This window comes from Halichoeres trimaculatus, unplaced genomic scaffold, assembly GCF_033239565.1.
Source record: "Halichoeres trimaculatus isolate MK-OKI-2021-1 unplaced genomic scaffold, fHalTri1.1 fHalTri1_scaffold_10, whole genome shotgun sequence".
NCBI classification, from domain to species: Eukaryota; Metazoa; Chordata; class Actinopteri; order Labriformes; family Labridae; genus Halichoeres; species Halichoeres trimaculatus.
This window is the reverse complement of record NW_027437187.1, coordinates 24,622,442-24,635,335: the sequence shown is the minus strand read 5'-3', so window position 1 is coordinate 24,635,335 and position 12,894 is coordinate 24,622,442. Positions and strand designations below refer to the sequence as shown.

The window sequence follows — 12,894 nt, the reverse complement described above, 5'->3', positions numbered from 1 at the left end:
AGGAATTCTGACAGGTGAGTACAGTATGTGAGAGTAAGGATGGAGACTGGAGTCTATGCCTAACCAGGCATTCCTTTTTCCAAGTCTCCTCTTTGAACCTCAGGCTCTCTCAGACAGTGCACTTCAGCCTGGAGAGCAGGGTTGTGAAACTCATATTAGTGCTTGGCCACATACAGCACAATTTAATATCAAGCTGACCTAACCAGGAGATGATCACTAAATAACTTAATAATGACAAGTTGAATTTTGTTTTAGTGCAAAAATTATGAGTGCATTCTAAATTTTCTCACATTTAATGACATATCTTCATATGAAACATTATAGGCATTAGCCCTAACAACCTGTAATTTTTTTAAGAAAAAGAAGTTAATTTTCACAAAAATGATGTCTAATCATTTATTCATGTGTATTAAAACTTACAGATCATCGATTTGTAGATGTGTATCTACAAAGGCACAAAACAGTCAGTCACAGGTATCTGAAACTTAACAATTTGCTGGAAAAACTCCTCATTCCCCTGCTGCCACCAAGCACACTATGACAATTTGGTCTCAACCTGCCCTCCTGCTCTCTCCTCTGATTAAGCATATTCACCGTCATGCTTTACCCTACTCAGCCAGGATGCATATACTTCCACGTTCTGCTCCTCTTTTGGTAGGGAGTAACATGCTTAACCAGCAACGTCCAAAAGACAGAATAAATATAAAATATGTAATTTAAATTTTTATTTCATTTATTTTTTTTTTTCAAAAGGTAAAAGGCAGATTTTCCCCACTGAAACCAAACCTTGTAAGCAATGTTTTTCTCCCCTTACATGTTCATTTGTTTAACATTTTAATATCATTTAGATACTTTGACTGTACTAGCAGATTTTTACAAGAGATATACTCCATACAGTTTTACATGAATTTCTGATAAGGATCACAATACATCATCACAGAGGACTCAGACACAATTAGCAAACCTGTGGTCCTGTAAACTGAATGAAAGTAATAAGGTCAGAGCTTGTATTTTGAGTTAGTGAGAAGGCTCCATATGTTCCAGACATCATCAAACAAATTCATTAACTATCTAAAAGACTTAGATAAAAGATTGCTCACACACAGTGAAAGTAAGGGTGAGTGAGGTAAGTCAAAATCATACCGCTTACAGGCTTTCTACAGACAGAAATGGCACCACCCTTGTGGTACAATTTGGCACAGGCTTTTAGTGCTGATGCTGTCATGAACGGTGCAGCCAGCAAAATCAAAATGCTCAGTGGTTTGCAAGAACTTGGCAGAATCAGTGGCATAGAGGACAAAGTACAAAATCAAAGCCATCTTGGGTCTGGCATCCTCTGGCAGATGGGCTGCTCATCTAGCCACATCATCTCAGTCAGGTGCCAGTCTTAGTGCTTCATGTACTCCTTGGTACCCACTGCCATCAGACTGTTTGATGACAACAAAATCCTTGTGCTGTCATCAGGGTAACCAGTCTTTCTTTTTTTTCAGCATCTGTACTGTACTTTATACACACAATGTCACTTTCTCCATCTTGTCTTATTCTGAAGAAGATATACTTCTTTAATTTCCTCACTCTACACTCCACCATAAAACAGGACTTTTTGCATTAGGGAATGTAGAGTGCGGGGGCTGCACCAGTAGCTGCACCTGACCAGTTGGGGCCCAGGAAGCTTTCCTCCAGCTACCAGACCAATTTCAAATTTTGGTTCAGATCAGAACTTGAACAAGCAACCCTTTGGTTGCCAAGCCATAGATATGTCCCAATGGAATAAGCTACTGCCATCACAAAACCTTCCAAGGATATCCAAATTTGAATTGGAGACCTCTGCAGTTAAACGCTCGACCACTAAGCAATACCTCTTTACATCTTTACATTTTGGTATAGCCTTTCTAAGTATAGCTTCTGCATGAAAGTCCCAATTATACAGTATTATGTTAGGTGCAGTTCAACTGTATTTCACTTGACTGTACTCTTGTCACACATACAAACGTGTGTGTGTGTGTGTGTGTGTGTGTGTGTGTGTGTCTGTGTGTGTGTGTGTGTCTGTGTGTGTGTGTGCGCGCGCGCGCGTGTGTATTATGACTGATGTCATGGTTAATCGTGTTGTGCTATTAGTGAAGTCAAGGGTCAAATGTTACAACACCACAATCTACGTCGCAAAAACCGTTTAGTCCACTTTTAGTGGAAACCACGTTACCACACAATTAACGGCGTTATTATTTCTATTTTTTGCTTGTGAAGCTGTTGGATGACACAAAAAGTAATGTTACACCCTCCTTTAAAATGCATACTGCCGCTGCCGAGCAGGAGGATGACTGCTTCTGACAGCCTTGTGCTCCTTCTACAGCTGAGCGGTCCCCATGTGAGCAACACACGAAGGCGGAGGCTCATCTCTCGCGAGGAACGACGCCGTTATCGGAATCTCTACAAACAACACGAGAATTCATCATTCACATGGTAATATAACCCAATCTTACACGGTACATGTGTTGTGTGCCAGCAGTGAGAGGAAAGACACCACCCAAAATCATTTTTTATCATAATTTCTACTAAATGTTTTCGACTTTGGAATACCGTGTCGGCGGCCTTTAGGCCCAACTAGCATGCTAACCACAATGCTAGCTTAAATATAGAATCATTTTCAGTGCTTTAGCTTCGATGTTCGCGCGCAAGCTTTCAAATCCTATTTGGTTTTACTAGCTACGGTTTGCGTGTTTGCGTTCATATTAATGCGTTGTAACTAACTTTTGTATAAATATAATCTTGTGGGTTAGCTATTTAAGTATCCGTAGTATGTGTAAATGCATATATATCACACTGGTTAACTTTCGTTTAGTTTAAAGCGACATTCCCGCCCCATGAGCTAACAGCTAGCCTTGTTAGCGTAACTGGGACATAACGTGAAATACATTTCAGAGTGACAAACATTGGCTTTGTGAGCCTTTTCATGGCTGTGAAATTAAAACAGATTATAGAGGGCAGTGTCATGCAAAGCGGGCTATTGCTAGTGCGTATGTACGACATCCAATTTATGCTTCTAGAGCTAACTGTGCTATACCATGCTACTCCGCTTTGCTGAAGGTACTGAAACATGTTGGTAGTTGGCGTCTTCATCTCCGAGATGCCTCGAACCGTTTAAGCAATTTGGCTTTTTGTTGGTAATATAAGACAGAAATGATAGACTCGGACTTATGCTTAGTCAGTGAAAAACATCCGACGAACACGTCATTGCGAATTTCTGTTTGTTCTTTTTTCATCTTCTCTTTAGAAACATTTAATCGCCAAGTGATAACAGTTTTAAACTGTACTCCCCCTGCTCCAACATAGATAAACTCTGAAATGCAAAACTAAAAGAGAGCTAAAAAACTAACCAAAACAACAACAACAACAACAACAACAACATGTAAATCATAAATAAACGTGCACGTGGAACGTGCATTGCAGGATGTCTGATTCACAAAAATAAATTATAGCACACCTTTTGTGTTTGTTCATTTTAAATGTGCCAATACACCTGAGTCTAACTACAAAATCCAGTCTAGTAAGCAATTAAAGGGTTTGTTGTAGGACTGCTACACAGTTGCTGTACAAGTATATAAGTATGGACAATGGGTCATGAGTGAATGACTATTACATTATGCAAAAACAAGTATATTTACATAGAGTGTGAGTTGTAGTGTTTGTAAGTGTGAGTAGTAGACAAATGGAAAAGCATGACACTGTGAGGTTCCTTAAAAGCAACATACAAGATGCAGACATGCACAGCAGACATGATATGGCACAAAAAATCTACTCAGACCACAGAGACAGACGGTCAGAGCCCTTGGGAATAAGCCTGACATATACTGCATTTGTAATTTGTGTAATAATTTCATTTATTGGGATGTTTCAAGTTTGATATCTCTATCTAGAGTTGTATGTTTTTGTTTTTATTTCATGTGTTACTTAAGAAGAGAAGACTATAAATGATTCACATATAGTGTAGTTCACCTACTCCAGACTCTATTACAGTAAAAACAAAATGTAGAAGCAAATGATTTATCTATAGTACTTAACTTAAAAAAACCCTTAAAATATCAGTGCACATTAACATATTTTGTGTCATGGCAGCATGTCAAGAAATGTATTGTGCAGTTCATCAAGTTTTCATTTGGCCTTATTTCAGTTGTAAACGATGTCCGAGCAAGAGTTGGATGAAATTGTGCAAATAACAGTTGAAGACTTTGCCCACGATGACCACACAGGTAAAGTTGCTGTGTAAAAATATTATGGCTTGTTACTGTTATTATTATTAGTTCCTGAATTCCCCTTCAGGATTAATGAAGTGCATTCTATTCTATTCTATTCTATTCTATTCTATTCTATTCTATTCTGTGTTTTTATCTGTGCAAGATTTACATCCTCTCCTTATCATCTCTAATTTGTATTTAATATGCACCAACAGTGGTGTTCGAGCATCATTCTGTGTATTCTATATGAATCTTGAAAGTTGGTTTCAACAGCTTTTTTTCTGTCTCTGTGTTTGTCTTGACAGAAATGCTTGACAATCATGAAGATATCAATGAGGAGAAGCCTCAAAAGAAGAAGAGGAAACTAAGCAACAGCCAGGAAAGTGTCAACATGAACCAAGACATATCTTTTATTAAGGTACAAGCTGTGTGAAAAAGCTCATCCGAAAATATTTACTTAAAAATCACATATAGGAATTGATACCTTTTATGACTCTTGAGGACAAATCACATATTTATCTTTTCATTTTTGTATTTAGAACCTGTTGGTCTCATTTACGGCATCAATAAATCAGAGACTAGAGGGAATTGAGTCAAAGTTACAAGCTCTGGATGCAACATGCAGAGCCCTTGGACGAAAACTGGACAGTATGATGCCCAGTGCAAAGAGTCCTATCCAAGTCCCTATGGTTGCAGGGTCTCCTCAGGGGGCCACTCAGACTTGGAACAAAGTACGATGGTAAGTCATCACATGCTAGCATCCTCTCAGCTTCCACTTTCTGTTATACCTGTCAGACTCAGAAGTTAACAAATGGGATGAATTGTAAATCCAAGGCTAAACTAGATAGAATAGAATAGAAAATACTTTATTTATCCCCTAGGGGAAATTCAGGAGGAGTCACAGCAGCAATCAAGAAAACAAAAGAAAGAAAGTGTAAAGAAAGTGCAAAAAGGTCCATAACAACATAGATGATGACTGCTTGGCCATCATTCTCCAGTCAGCCAATCTTCTAACCTTGTGGGAAATCATCAGGCCTTGCACCAGTTAGCATTGACATACTGCAGGCTGATAACACCTGGTTTAACATGTAAACAATGAGGCCATGGTTACATGTAGGATATCCAGACACACACAGGAGCAAAAATAGTCAAAACATCACTGAAGAAATTAACAGTTTGGTGTCCATGACCAACAAATGAATCATTCAAAGTAATGATCCACTCCAAATGCAAAAATGACGAAAAAGAGATGAAAAATTACAAGAAATGGACAAGGAGGAGAGAGCTGCTGAAACAGGCAGCCACAGCCAACAGGGAGGCGCCTCGCACGTCCACCCTAACTGTTAATGTGGGGCCCATTTCTTACATGTATCAGGACTTGCCGCAACGTGCAGACATGCTGGTTAACTTATGTGTTTTACTTTACCTTCAGTGTGGTTCCACAAACAAACGTGATAGTGAGCAATGAAAACCCAAAAGGCACCAGCCAAGAAGACACCCCACTGGAGAACCTGCTCAGCAAGTGAGTATTTTATTTTTGCCCTATCTAATTCAAAGAAGCATGAATTCTTTCATCACTGTGACTCAAAGACAATGTTTGAGTTTTTAGTGGAAAACACCGATTATGCAAGCATTCATCTTGTTTTTATTCAATACTGAACCTGGATTACTCACTGAATGCAACCTCCTTATGTGTGTGCATGTCAAATATGCTGTAAACACATTACTCTTTTCATTAAAGCACGGCAGCCAGGAGGCGGCACAACACAATCTTAGTAAAGGTTCCTGGTCATGAAGAGAGCCAGGAAGATCAAGAGAGCGGCTCGGAGGCCAGTGACTCTGTGTCAAATGGTGGAAGTTCTAGCAACACGCCAAATGTCACATTCATCACACTGAATTCAGAAGGTATGATGCCTAAATACAGGTAATAAAATAAAACCAGCATCAGTAAAAAAAAATCCTGCACCCAGTCCAACTTGCAGAAATATTTAATGAGCAATGTTTTGGTAATCGACCTTCTTCTACTGTACCACCATTGTTAAACTGGCTTGTTTCGTGACCCTTCTTATCCTTGATTTGGATGATTTTCCATTTGGTGTGACTTGTGAGGGTTAAGCTGCTAATCTAACCTGTCACTAAACAGACATACTATCAAATAACATCTACATCAGGGCTGTCATTGCCAATTTTGGGCTGATGAGTAAGTAATCCTGTACTTAAGTTTGATTAAAAGGTTTAAGTGCCCCCCTAAGTCAAACTCTGATTTGGCAAGTGGATGAGCCGCATCCCCTCCTAAGCCGCACTCTTCCTAAAATAAATACTTAAAAGATTTTTCAACTTTTGTTTTAGTTCTCTTGGCTTACATTCCTCCTTCAGATGGTCTCCACATTGAATGGAAAGTGAACTTTGCTGATGTGTCATGTTCATGTCCCTTTGGTTTTGCTTCAGGCTTTATTGACTGGTATTTTCAGCTTTTTAGTGTCTGTTCTCGTTGGTCTGGCTAAAGCTGAAAGGGATCAGTTGGTTTCTCATTCTGTTAACTTATATTAAGTCCACATTGTTGTTAATTTAGCTGATTTTTGGTTTAGTAATCTTTATTGGATTTGGGCAGCACTTAGTTATCTTCAAAGACATACCACCGTTCATTTATTAGCAGCTGTGGGTTGCCATGATAAAATGTTCGTCAGAACAAGCTGGATGGTACCATCTGGTGTTATGAGCAGTGTCTCCCATACTTTGTTTGTCTGTTTGTTTGTGTGGTTGACATAACGTCTAACATACGCTGAGAGAAAACAGCCAAAGCACATATTCTGCTTCAGAAAAATACAGGATTGCCCAGGATTTACCTACTTCCCCTCAATCACCACATGGGTGTGCTGTTGTATAAGATGTTTGCTGATTGAGAATCGTTTGGGTAATTGTTCCCTTTCCTGTGTCCTCCAGAGGATTACCCAGCAGGCACCTGGTTAGGGGATGAAACCAACTCTGAGATGCGGGTTCGCTGCCCAGTGTCTCCAGCTGACATGATCCATATCACCTCAAACTGCCGCACACCAGAGAAAATGGCCCTGACACTGTTGGACTACTTGTTCCATCGAGAGATTCAAGCCATGTCAAACCTCTCAGGCCAGGGCAAACACGGCAAGAAGCAGCTGGACCCGCTCATGATCTTCGGCATTCGCTGTGAGTCCTCCTGTGTGAAAATCATAAGCATCAAATGACTTCATGCCAGCTGCTTGATTTGGTGAGAGTGTTTCAGAAAGCGGAGAAAAGCCTGATGGTATACATTAATCACTATACATTCAGTTCACATAAAGAAGAGTCTTTTAAGTAGCAGCTGCCGGTAGTGAAAGAGATCAACAAGCCTTGCACATTCTCCATCATTTAGTTTTGCAGTTTAACTTGCAAGTTTGTGATTTCTTCTTTGAGCAGATGACCCAGATGTAGCTTCTACTGTAGTCATTTTTTTTGTTTATTAGTACTTCATGTTTGTTGCACAGTTAGATTTAATGAATTTCACTCAGCCATGCTTTAATCCATGCCCCCTCACAGCGATAAATGAACTCTGTGAGACCTTCCCACATTTCATCCCTATTTCATTACAAAGCAGCATCAAATTGAACACAGAAATAGACTGTAGCCTGTATTCCCAAGGCTGGGTTACAACAACATGCATTCATCATAGCACACACGCATAAATGTGCAACACATTTTACAACATACCAGACTCTAAATGACAAGCACATGTCTGCTACAAAGACCCTTATGGAGTCACCCTCCGTACAGTGAACTCTTTGATTTCAGATTAAGCAGAGTCAGGTCTGTGACGACAGGCAGACAGACGGATATTTATGTAAGTTCTCTGGCTATAAAGTAAATTTATATCGCACAAGTGAAGTCTGTGTTAGCTTTTCCCATCCTCCACAGTGCAGCTTGTGCCCCCTGCAGGAGATTTGAGTAAATATCCCCCATAGCAAAAGTAGCTGCGCACTCGGTTACCTGTATTTCGTCGGTGCATTGTGGGTGTGTACAGTTACATGCAGATTTGCCCTGACATCGAGGTATGCAGAAGCTGGAGCAGAGCCAGGTGACTTTTGGGTGACTCATTCTGCTTTCCCAAAAGGGAAAAAAAATGAAAGAGAAGGAATGAAGAAGCAACTGCTCTGCCTGCCTGTGCAGGACCCGTCAGGTGAAAAAACACTGCCATCCCATGATACCCCTTAGCTGTCTCCCTATCTCATTTTCTGCCCTGAGGCTGGAGCTGCTTTTTTAATTTATGTATAAATGAGCTGTCAAGCTGTTCTCTCCCTTTAAACAGTTCATTACGGTGAGGTAGACAGCAGCTGAATACAGCTGCACCCAGTCATACATGCCTATATCTCCCTGGATTGAAGAGGCACTGTCACAAACCTGTGTTTGCTCTGCATGTGAATGGACACAGAGGTGAAATAAACACATCAGAACAGTTGTTTGCTACAAAGAATGTGGATTGCAGAATAACTAGCTCATATCAACCATAGTGATCTTGTCTGCCTTATTAACAATGACAGTTCTTTGATCTCTATCAATTATTGGTATTATTATGGAGCTGAATGAAAGCCATAGGCATGTTACTACTCTGTCAGGGTCAGTCAGTGAAACCTTGGCTTTTTCATAATATACATCGTTGTGCTGCCACTGCTTCGTGCTGTACTCCCACTTGGTTTACATGTTTTATCCACTGAAGTTAAAACTTTTACCTGAATAGAGCAGGCACGGCACAGTTCTCAAAGCAAATTGGCACCTAAAATAAAAGGTCTCTTGTGGACATGTTGTAAACTTAGGGATAAAATTGACCCATTAGTGAGGAAGCCAAAAATGTTTGATATTTTTTGCCCCTTTTCTACTTTGTTTCCTCATAGGCCACTTGTTCCATAAATTTGGAATTTCTGAGTCAGACTGGTACCGCATCAAGCAAAGCATTGACTCCAAGTGTCGCACTGCGTGGAGACGTAAACAGAGAGGCCAGAGCCTGGCTGTCAAGAGCTTCTCCAAGCGTACACCTCGCGCTGCATCTTCAGGTACATTTCAGTTTATTGTCCCTTTACAAACTGGCATGTTCATGTGTGTGATGTTGAAATGTTGTAGTGAAGAAGTATGCGATAATCCTTAAAATATGTGAGTTGCGGCCTAGATGACATTTTAAAAGCATATTCCATTCAACTGTTAAAGCTTTTAAGTGTTTGTTGCTGCACAAATAAAAGCACATTTGAACTTTCTGAGACTTTCTTGTGAAAGACTTTGGTAGCAAGCACATTACAGCTTTCTCCTTGGTTTGAGGAAAACAGCACTTTCTATTTGCTCTGCTGTCAGAAAAATGATCAGCTGATGATGTAAGACACATTTATGTGGTTTCATTTCCTGAAATTTTACCATATTGCAACAAATATCGGAGAAAGGAAACACATGGCAATATCTTGTGTTTTTCTCAGAATCATGCAGCCCATTTCTAAGCACTGCTGCACAGCTTGAGTGATGAATTCATTATTTTAGATGTGCTAATACCCAAATACCAGGGTATTGCTTAGTTTATACCAGAATTTTTTTCTTTGTGTGAATTGTTCTGCTGAAAAAAATAGTTGTCTCCTTACTCGACTGTATCAACTGCCAAGTATAAAAATAAGGATATTTCAGATATCACTTATTGTGACACTTTTCACAATGTAAGACAAATGATGAGAACTCCTCTTCTATCATTTAATTTGAATAGAAATGATCACAAAAACCGTTTTCAGTGTCTGTCAGTCAGACGTCTTATTTTATCCGCTTAAAAAAAAAAAAAAGTTCTTAGACCTTAACCCAAACGCAGACACAGCGTGAATTGCTGCAGATGGTTGTAATCTGCACACAATGCCTGCTGTCCTTCCCTCCCTGTGAGCCATCACCTCTCACCTCTGACCAGGGAAAAGTTAAACTGTGGGGGAAACCCAAATATCCTGTGTGCACACATGAGGGGTGGATTGTCAGGCCGTTCCTTTTTAGGCCACACACCCTAGAGTAAAAACAAAAATACAAAATCAGTTGATCCTTGAACAGACATGAAAACGCACACGCCAAACAATCATTTCATCCATCATCAGATTACATTTTATAGACCGGAAATAGGTGAATCTTCTGTTTCTAAAACAATGAGCTCCCTGTGCTTCTGCTAGAAAAATGACCTCAAAACTAAAAAAAGCCTTGATTTTGACTGTATTTTGAAAATGAATTTGCAATTCAACGGCTCAATGTGATAGTTTGCAAAATATTGGGATACTATGAGCTGGTGATATAAAGCAATAATTTTTAAAGAAGTTCTCAGTTTAGGCTGCATCTCTCCAATGTCCCACCTCTGTTTCCATGTTTTAAAAGTTGGTTTGGAGCAGGGGTTGGTGATTTAAAAGAATTATCTGCAGCTACAAACCAATTCACACGTGCAGTCTTTATTTATTTAAATCTATCTTTATTTGTTTGATGAACTCTGTACATTGCTCATCAACACTTAAAAAGAATTAAATACAGCCATACCTGAATTTAGCCGCTTTGCTTGGACTTGTCAGGCATCCTAGAATAATAGAGATGCTACAGTGGTTAGAAAACGACACACTTTTTTGAATGAAAAGCAAAAAGATTTAAGATTGCTTGTATGATTTCTAGTGTTTTGATTCAAGCCTTGAGTTTGTGTTTAGCTGCTTGACTACAAGTGTGTTTGTATGGCAAGCTGGAGAGACCTTGTTGTGTATTTAGGCATTTGATAGACTATAAACACAGCAACATTGAACAGATGGTCTGGGAATTAGCCAGTTTTTTTTCAAGGAGGTTTCCGAGGCCCTTTACAGGATCCTGTCTGACTGTAGATTGGGTTTTCGTTTCTGTGTTTTGTTTCATTTGTATTTCTTGTGTATGCTGGAATTATTTGTGCTGACCTCTGTTTCTCTGACCTACTTTCTCTGGGCACACAAACCCATCACTGACCACTCTGCTTGTCCTCTTAACTAGAGGGAGGCATGACTGAGGAAACAGCCCACATTGAGACCACCACTCCACAGACTTTGCACTACACACTCGCCAACCAGCAGGTCCAGTTTCACCGAATTGGTGAGGATGGACAAGTTCAAGTGGTAAGTGTGAGGCGCGGCTCTTTCTATGACTCTTTTGCAGATGTTTAAATTTAAAGACACATAATGAAGTGTCCTCTATGTCTGTATCATCCCCTTTACTACTTTCTTATGTATTTGATAAGCAGTTTACTATATTTTCTGGATGATCTCTTACAGCTGTAATGACTTAGGGTCACTATTGAGTGTATGAACTCTCAAAACAGATGGACAACATCACAGCTCCCCAAAAGTGAAGGCAAACCATTTTGATTCCTATCTGACTTACTGTTGTACAGGTCATAAACTCTGCCCTCTCTGTGTTATCAGACAAGACATGAGTCAAAAATTGCCAATTTTTTTGTCATTAACATTATTTTTTAAGACAATTCATGCCCACGTTTGGATGTAGCTGTTTTTGATGTTGTAAAAAGAGGTGTAACACCATGATTAATAGCTCTGTTGACAAATATTGCACCAAAATGTAGTGTGTGCTACATAAAAGAGTGGCAACATAGAAATTAAATGAGTCACCTGACTTTCCTCATCCTTGACTGTCTGCTTCAGACTGACTCAAAAGGCCCCAAAGTGATGTCAGGAGGCCAGCATGTGGTTTAATGTCCTGAATTTTGGCTTTACTTTTGTTCATTAAGTGGAGATGTATGGTCCATATTAACTAACAGTTGGTGCAGGGTCAAAAGCTGTTACTGTCTGGTTTTAACTGAGGTAGACACTGGGTCTTTAAAACAATCACACAATTTTTGTCTCAAAGATGAGAAAGTTGACAGCTTTGGATCTTAACTTTGTTTCAGAAATGATCAAAATGATAAAGGACAAGATGTTATTTCAAATTTAATCACTGAGGTTTACAAACTTTAGCCAGATGAGAGGAGCTTGTTTACATGCTGTGCGTTCAATCAGCCAATACAACACGCACACAAGCTGCAAGCCGGTGAACGTTTCTTTCACAGGGAAAGGAAATTAGATTAGTCGCTTTCAGCAGTGCTACAAATGCTTGAGTGTGAGTGCAGGTGTAAACAATTTAAATATGTGAATGTAATTGTAACACATGATTTGATTATACTAAGTGAGCATTAGGGAAGTAATTTCCATTCTGCTGGGAGGTACACCCATTTTATGTAATGACAGTGCTACAAGCAACCTCATAATTTACAGCGTGGTGCATTGCTGCTGTTAACAGGGTCTTGCGTGATGCATGGGTTTGGAGTTTCTCATGATAGGTGACTGGAAGGAACCAACCCAGAAGACGGACGGTGGATAGGCAGGAAGAGAAGCTAGGCAATAAGGTGGAGGAGTGGGAGAGACTGATGATTGTCAGGAACTTGCTGTGCAGTTATTACCCACCCGACGCTCTGCAGGCTATTAGAGGGTGCAGCTGAGCCTGAAATTTATGAGTGCTGCTAATACAGCGAAGGAAATCAAGTATACTTACTGGCTGTGGTTCAGGGCGGGAACCATCAATAGTTACTGAGCAGATTTGGATTGTTTCTTTGGCTGATTGATAGCAAATGTAATGTATACATTAT

General features: G+C 39.8%; 1 protein-coding gene across 1 annotated transcript in view; it reads left to right on the top strand.

The window, feature by feature from the left end:
- The first annotated feature begins 2,313 nt into the window (after positions 1–2,313).
- The window catches only part of banp (BTG3 associated nuclear protein), a 37,507-nt gene continuing 26,926 nt past the window's right edge, over positions 2,314–12,894 (top strand). Inside the window, exons 1-9 of the mRNA XM_074676699.1 lie at positions 2,314–2,460; positions 4,169–4,247; positions 4,538–4,650; positions 4,772–4,971; positions 5,665–5,754; positions 5,974–6,137; positions 7,176–7,415; positions 9,134–9,292; positions 11,250–11,371. Of these exons, the coding sequence (XP_074532800.1) occupies positions 4,178–4,247; positions 4,538–4,650; positions 4,772–4,971; positions 5,665–5,754; positions 5,974–6,137; positions 7,176–7,415; positions 9,134–9,292; positions 11,250–11,371 (1,158 nt within the window). The 5' untranslated portion in view covers positions 2,314–2,460; positions 4,169–4,177. The remainder of the gene's footprint in view (positions 2,461–4,168; positions 4,248–4,537; positions 4,651–4,771; positions 4,972–5,664; positions 5,755–5,973; positions 6,138–7,175; positions 7,416–9,133; positions 9,293–11,249; positions 11,372–12,894) is intronic.